We start from the raw sequence: 8,018 nt of genomic DNA, 5'->3' as shown, positions 1-8,018 counted from the left end.
TTAACTCAATCCATATTGTTGGAATGCTGAATCACTTCCTTTGAATTCAGAAAAAAAAAAAAAAACCATACATGTTTGTGATTTGTATTCTGGAAGCTGAAAAGTTCATACAAAGATAGAACATTTAGATTAACTCTCAAGAACAAATTTTATCTAAAATCTCATAACCCAACCCTTTTTCTATTCTTCGCCATCTTATTCAACAAATCAACTAGGGTTTTCTTTTTCTTGTTTGTTGCTATTTTTTTCAGTGGCTCTGATGATGATAATACATCAGAAGCAAAAATATTAGGAAAATTTAACTTAGCTTTACTTCCATGTATTTTGAAAGCAGCTCTATCATAAGCCAAACCTGCTTCTTCTTCAGTTACATAAGTCCCAAGCCAAACCCTACCTCCATTTTTCTTTGGATCTCTTATCTCCGCCGCGAACTTCCCCCACAACCGCCGTCTCACACCCCTATATCGCTTCCAATTGGGAGGGGCGTGTACTTCACGCGCTGCCCTAGACTGTTCTATTTCAGACACTTTCTTCTCATCAATGATACTTTCCATGCCATTAGAGTCCGAGTGTGAGGAACCATGTTCAAGCTCAAGAACATATTGAAGATATTGCAATGAAGAAAAATCACAATATGTTGTAGCATCCATGTATGATGATGGTGGTGGTGAGTGATGTATGATGATGTTCGTTTCTTCTTTTGAATTTGTAATAACTTTAACATGTTCATGCCTCGCATATTTATAGAGATTTATTTATTCTATTTTATGTTTGCATTTTGAAATTGAATTTAGAAATACGTCATTTCAATTATTTTACTATTGCATGAGGGTTGGTTCTTTGAAGTTTAGAAGAAAGTAGAATTGAAATATAAACCGAGGTATTAATTAGCGTAATATTAATTACGTGGATTATTATATATTCGTGATGATAAGAAATGATTTTAATTATATTTTAACACTTTTACTACTAATTTGGTCTTTTAGATATATTTAATTATATATACACATTTGAAGCCATGATACCTATAGATGATGGAGGTGAAGATGAAGATAATACAAGAAAGGAAAATGAATGTGTAATGAGAAAAATAAAGAGATAAATTATCACGTTAGTTAATTATTTAGATAATATTAACAAAAGAAGTAAATTAAATTGATGAAAATTAAGACTTGATTAAATATAAAAAAAAGACTATATTAAAAAACACAATAAAAACAAAGACTAAATTATAATATCTATATATATATTATAAGACAAATCTTGAATGGGCTAGCTATATGAAAATTTTGTGATTCAAATTTGAAATTTCCATTAGATTCCGTCGTGATAATGAGGAAGCATTCTTCCCTGTGAAGAAACTGTTAATCGATTCACTCCTTGACACACTTTTCTTAGTGTTTAAAAGGAAACTTTGGTACATTTATAAACAATAAATATAAAAAAAATAGTATAATTTAAAAAATGTTAAGAGACATCGATGTTTAATTCGTATTTTTATTAAAGTGATGAGAAATTTGAGATCTAGATCATTCTACTTCTTCTACCAACTCACAATTTCCTGTGAGATTATTACACGTGGCGTTCTGAGAAATAGTTTTAATATGCATTTATTGGAAAATCGAAAGAAAGTGTATACGTGTTTGAAGAAGAGAGACATGAACATTTAGAAGAACATGTGAAGCACGTAAAACCTCAATGATGTTTCTTGTGTCGCAGCCGCCGAGAGAAGAGAAACGTGTTTTCCTTTTTCTTTTTGGTTGCTTGGATTTGTATGTTTATGAAATGAAAGACGGGTTTTTAAGTAGATGCAAAATAATATAGAAGATCTTAATATGTCGGTTCAAAAATAACATATTAACACTAGTGCAGAAACATTAGTGTAGAAAGAATTTTTGATAGCGGTTATTTTTATTATGTTGTTCTGGTTTTGAAACCAAGATATATTAGGATGAGGCAAAAAATGTTAATTTTTTGTTTCGGGTCTCAATCGAAGCAGAAGCTCTATACTCTGTCTCGGTTCTCAGTAGAACCGAGGCCATATGTGTCTCTCTGCATTTTCAACATCTCATCTTCTCCACCAGAAATCCTAGGCAGCCACCATGATTCCACCATAGCTCTGTCAGCCACTGCTACATCTGAAACTCACAACCAAAGATCTACTACCATTGTAATCTTCTCCTTCATCGTAAGAACAATTTGTGAATCGTGCCACCACCATGGAACCTCCATGTTTTTCATACACGAAAATGTGAACACCACACTTGCATAAATGCAAACAAAAATCAACCATCTGCAGCAAATCACAAATCCTAAATTGTGTCTCCTTCCCCAAATTGTGAAACCACCTCCATCGCAACGAAAAGTTTCTTCAAGTTGCCGCCACCTACACATCTCGCCAAGCTAGAACATGAATGAGCCAAACTTCAAGTAGTTGCAAGTGGTCAGAGCACAACAGCAACAATGGAGGTGGGTGGCTAAGAGAGAGAATGCACATGCGAGGAAGAAGAAGAAAAAAAGTGATTCGCGATTTTTGAACCTTAACGAACCTTTTGGCCTCGGTTCAATTTTTAACAGAGGCATAAAGCAGTTTTTGACATCGGTACAATTCCACTTGAGGCAGAAAACAATATTTGGCCTCGGTTCAATTTTAACCGAGGTAGAAAACAATTTTTGGCACCGGTTCAATTTCAACTGAGGCCAAATATCACTGCAGTAGTGGTATTTTTGAAATATTAACCAGTTTTTGGCACCAGTTTTCTGAGAACCGAAGCAGAAAGACATTTTCTGCCTTGGGTATATACTGAACCGAGACATAGTTGAAAAGAATTGCAAAAGTGTCACACGAGTTAAAATAGCAAAATTGCACTAATGTAAATTATATCTTCTATGTTGGTGATAAAAATAACTAGTATAGTTAGACTTTTATATTATCTTTAATCAATTTTTCTTTTGGTGTAGTTCTAAAATTTTGTATTTTAGGGTGGTGTTCAACATCTTTTCGAATTGTAAGCTTCTTCCTTTTTACATCGTTCAACTTTTCATTTCTAGTAAATTTACAATTGAATTTTCTAATAATATCAATGTAAACTTATTTTATATTAGACAAGGAAAAGGTGAAAAAGATCGTCATAACATAATACGTTTGCTTGAAATCTCCATTAATGATTTTTTATATAAAGAATGTTCATGTATATTTTTTTATAGGATTAAATTTGTTTTTGGTTTTAGTAAATTTTGGAATTAGTCCATTTTGAAACTTTAGATCAATTTAATCCTTCATCTTTTAAAATACGTGAATTTAGTTATTTTAATTAAATTTTGTTCAGTTTATTTGACATTTCAAGTGTGTTTCATAATAATATTTGACTTTAACATTAAAGCAAAAATGCGTCAAACAGTATAAACAAAATACAATCATGAAATGTGTACGAAACATCAAATAAATCTAATAAAATTTGATTAAAAAAATTAAATTCACGTATTTCAAAAGATGAAAGACTAAATTAGTCCAAAATTTTGAAATGAACTAATTTCCAAATTCACTAAAACTTAAGGGACAAAAAATATTTAATCTTTTTTATAATGTTATTAATTTTCTATTTCTATCAAATATAAAACTTTTAATTGTTACTTAAATTTCTAACAGTTAAATGCAGTGGCAATCTTAATAAAAAAAATTTTAAAAAAAATAATATATTTAATTATTATTATTAATATAACAAAATTATAATCAAATCCATAATTCTCTTTCCTTATCAAAGTTAAACAACTGTTTTGGGATAACCAACCTAGGTTTGGATGTATTAGAATCTTTGATTTTTTATTTCAAGACTGTGTAAAATCATGTTCAAATTTAGTAGGGTTTTCTAATTTTTAAAATCAAATAAAGCTAAGAATGACATCTCATATATTCCAATTAATAAAATCATGTTCATATATTTAATAATTCATCGAATCCAACAAAGAGAAATCGATAGAATAAAAGATGTGATATGGCACCAAAGAAAATGACATAATATTCTTTCCTTGTTTGGATGATGTTGATATATAATGTGGTGGTATTGCTCACCAATTTTATAACAATTAATTAGTCTTAAATATTAATATAGCAATCGATTTGTGTTTGTGGAAGAAAGGGGATATTAATAAAAATTTAGGTTAAAAATGAAAGAAACATTAGAAAAATTCAAAATTATGAAAACAAACAAGTACACGCAGTCCTAGAAAAGTGAAGGAATCTGATGGGCATGAATGAACATACCCTAAATCATTTCAAACACGTGTACATGTTTCTATCATTACCCGACATATTCAATATCTCACCCAAAATTTTCCACTTCTTTCATTGACTTCTCTATCTCTCTCAAGTTCTTCACAATCATGAATTAAGCTAGTATGGCTTAAAACTTAAAATAATTTCTTTTTTTTTTAAATATATGATCTAAATTTATGTGTGAAATTGAAATTTATTAGTATTTCAAACTTTTGATATAATTTCATCATAAATTTTAAAAATAATAGATATAACTTTTTTAGTTCAACCATATTAAATTTTTTTTCTGTGTTATATTACTATAATTTTTAGTATTTCATGAGATTTTCTTTTGTAAATTTATTATAAAATTTGTAAGAATTTTTTTTTCATTTTCTCTAAGAGTTTTAATTCGCAGATAATTTTTTCGTGGATAATTATTTTTTATAATATTATAAAATTTGTAAGTATTTCCTATAATTTCTTCTATGAAAAATATTTTGCAAAAGAAAATGGTAGTAATTTCTCTTACAAATTAATTTGTAAGTATTTTTTAAAAAGAAATTAAAACAAAATTGGCAGAAAATATGTATTTATTTAGGAGTGCTAAAAGGTGTTCTAAGTTTTCATTTGAGTTAGAGCGTAATAAATTGTATAAATAACTCAAATGTCAGTCTAAAACATCATTTAAAACGTACAAAATTAACGTTGTTGGATTAAAAAGATTATATCTATTAATTTCTAATATTTAACGACTAAAATATATTAAAGTTTAAAATAGGAACAACTTTCAATTTCATTTTATGTCTAGGTATAGAAACTACAAATATCGGGATCTCTTTTTTTTCTCAACAAACGAGTTTAATTAACCTAATTTTCTCACTAAAATTTGAACAAACACTAAAAAGTTTACGATGACTTCACATGTTGGTACAGTGTTCGATGGAAATTGAAAATTGTTTTAGGTGTTCCAATTGAAATCCCAATGAGATACTTTGGAGATTCTAAAATTCAATTTAGCTTTGTTGTGATATCTTTCGATGTACTAGTGGTTATTAAAAAAAAAACATTATGATATCATTCGAACATGAGTCAAAACTAAAATGAGTTTTTATAAAAGTTGGTAGGATCCTAAAATTATATGTTCAGATACCTATATAAGAAATATGATAATCTATCATTAAAAATCTTAATTAGAAGAAATATGCGAAGTGGAAACACAAACTATTATCCTTTGTTAGAAGATTAGCTTTGTTAATACAATGATAGTGTCTTTATCTTTCTTTTTTATTTTCTTTTTCAATATTCTAAAATTTGTGGGGACAAGATAAAAAATAACTGTTTATGGGGTTGCAATGAAAAACAAAGGAATATTTATTGAGTGGGTTGGGATTATTAGGTGTGTTGTCTCAAACATAATGATAGTGTTAAAAGTTAAGGATATAATCACTGTTTTAAAATATAAATGTAGTTTAAAATATTAGTTTTGGTTAAATTGTGATGTTATTGACTCTAACACGATATAAAAAATTTATTTTAAAAAAATGTTAAAAAGCATAAATTCTTTTTAATAAATAAATATGTATGTTAGTGTGAAATTAGTATTTGATACATTAACTAAAATAAATGTTAAAATTAAATAAGGTTAGTGTTGGATAAGTTAATGCTAATCTTGTTAATTTTCAGTATCTATATTTATTTAAATTGATTAAAGTTACACTGAGTCATAGATAGTGAATCTATGTGTCTTTGAGAACCAATATGAACAATAGATTATTTTTAGCTTAGTAATTTAAAGATAACAAATCTCATTATTCATAATATTTTTCTCTCATTTTATATAAATATAATCACGCTACGTTCATAAATCTTTTCACATTTTCAGGCACATTTCCTTTTTACATATTCATTATTTTTATCCATATTCATTTTTTTCATTTATTTATACACATTTTTTTATCCATATTTTTTTCACATCTCCTTCATCTGTATTATTCTTTTCATCTCTTTCATTTATATGTATTTTCTTTATTCACACTCTTCTATTTCATATAAATTAACATCTATGCTATGTTATTCATGTAAAACTTTTATACATTTTCTATACAAGGAGTTGTGAACTAAGTTTAATTGGTTTTGTTTGTAGGTACTATCTAATAGAATAGGTTGTTGTTATAGGTAATGCCTAATAGGATGTAATTGTTAGGACACCAAATATTATTTCATTTAATTTTTTAAAACTGATAAAAAAACATTGATATCCTTGCAAATTTTGTATTGCCATTTAAAAATATCTAACTAAAATAATTCCTGTCTCAATAAAATATTTTATTTGTTTTAATAATATATTACTTTTACTTGTTGTAAATGTAAACATTGTTATAATTTATTTCATGGTAAATTTAAAAAATATTTAATGTTTCATGGAAATTCAAAAGCATGAGTTTAAAATTTCTCTTAAAGGTTAAAACTTTATCAATTTTGAGACGGGTAAAAAATGTTTCTTTTAAAACTACCCAAAGCTTGATAGTCAGGGCTACCGGCCAAGGCCCATTAATAGGAGCCCACTACAGATAATGTCCAAAAATATACCAATTCTAATATTTATAGAGAAACTAATTAATATTTAATTGTTCCATTTATGTATTTATTATCATTGACATTAACTTCTGAATAATTTGTACAGAGGATTAATATATTTTTTTCGAATTGTTATTAAAAAATTTCATTTTTAAATTAAATTATAAATACATTGTCATGTACGATAAACATTCACTTAATTCTGTATTTTGATTTTAGAAATTTAATGCAGACTTAATTGGGATACGTACTTATGAAATTTTAAGAGTTATATTAGAAGTTATATAATTACAGTATCAAATATTATGAGTGTTGAAAATTTGTAGGACTTGTAAAGATGCGAGAGATATAAAATATATGATAAATATAAAGATATATACATTACAAACAACTTGTTATTTTATTTTATTCATATAGTTTCTCTCTCCTTTCTTTATATATATATATATATATATATATATATATGTATATGACGTTAATTATGATAATCAAGGTATAAACATTCTTCAGTGATCCAAGTTAATCCATCTTAAATTTAATAGGAAAAAATTAAGTTAATTGAATATGAGTTTAAATTTGAGCCTTTTCAATGAAAAAAATAATAATTTAGGTTCAAGATTAAAAAAAGTACAGTATATGCCACCAGTCTTATTATATCAATCGTTTTGTGATAAAAAAAAATTATAAAATCAAATTAGTGTAAGTCGAATTAAAGTGTTAGACTACTATGTTCCTAAAATTATGTTTTCAATTCCTACAACATGTTATCGTGTAACAAATTATACGCTTGATTTAGTGACTAATTTTTTATAAGATTATTGTTATATTCAAGCTAAAACAGAATTAATAGCTTAATAAAAAACAATTATATGCAAATTAAAATTCCAAACAATGAAAAGAGATGATGGATTATCCATAAATTTATTAATTCAAACACAATAAAATCCAATAAAAATGAGATGATTATTAAAGCTCACACATGACCTAATTTTATTCGAGTCCAAATTCTATACTAATATTTTTGGTATTATCTTCTATTAAACATTAAAATTATATTATGTTAATATTTTAAATAATTTTTAATACATTTTAAAACATCAAAATTAATGGTAATTTATGTATTATAGAGACACAATAGATAAACAACAGAACAAAATTGAATAGAGAATTCAAATTCGTCTTA

At 26.6% G+C, this 8,018-nt stretch overlaps 1 protein-coding gene across 1 annotated transcript; it reads right to left on the bottom strand.

Moving 5' to 3' along the window:
• Positions 1-691, bottom strand: LOC114165760 (ethylene-responsive transcription factor 1-like). Its single transcript, XM_028050330.1, has one exon. It carries the CDS (start codon positions 648-650, stop codon positions 162-164), a length of 489 nt encoding a protein of 162 aa, XP_027906131.1. The 5' UTR covers positions 651-691; the 3' UTR covers positions 1-161.
• Positions 692-8,018: the final 7,327 nt, after the last annotated feature.

Source organism: Vigna unguiculata, chromosome 10 (assembly GCF_004118075.2).
Source record: "Vigna unguiculata cultivar IT97K-499-35 chromosome 10, ASM411807v1, whole genome shotgun sequence".
Classification (NCBI taxonomy): Eukaryota; Viridiplantae; Streptophyta; class Magnoliopsida; order Fabales; family Fabaceae; genus Vigna; species Vigna unguiculata.
This window is presented reverse-complemented; position numbering and strand designations above follow the sequence as displayed.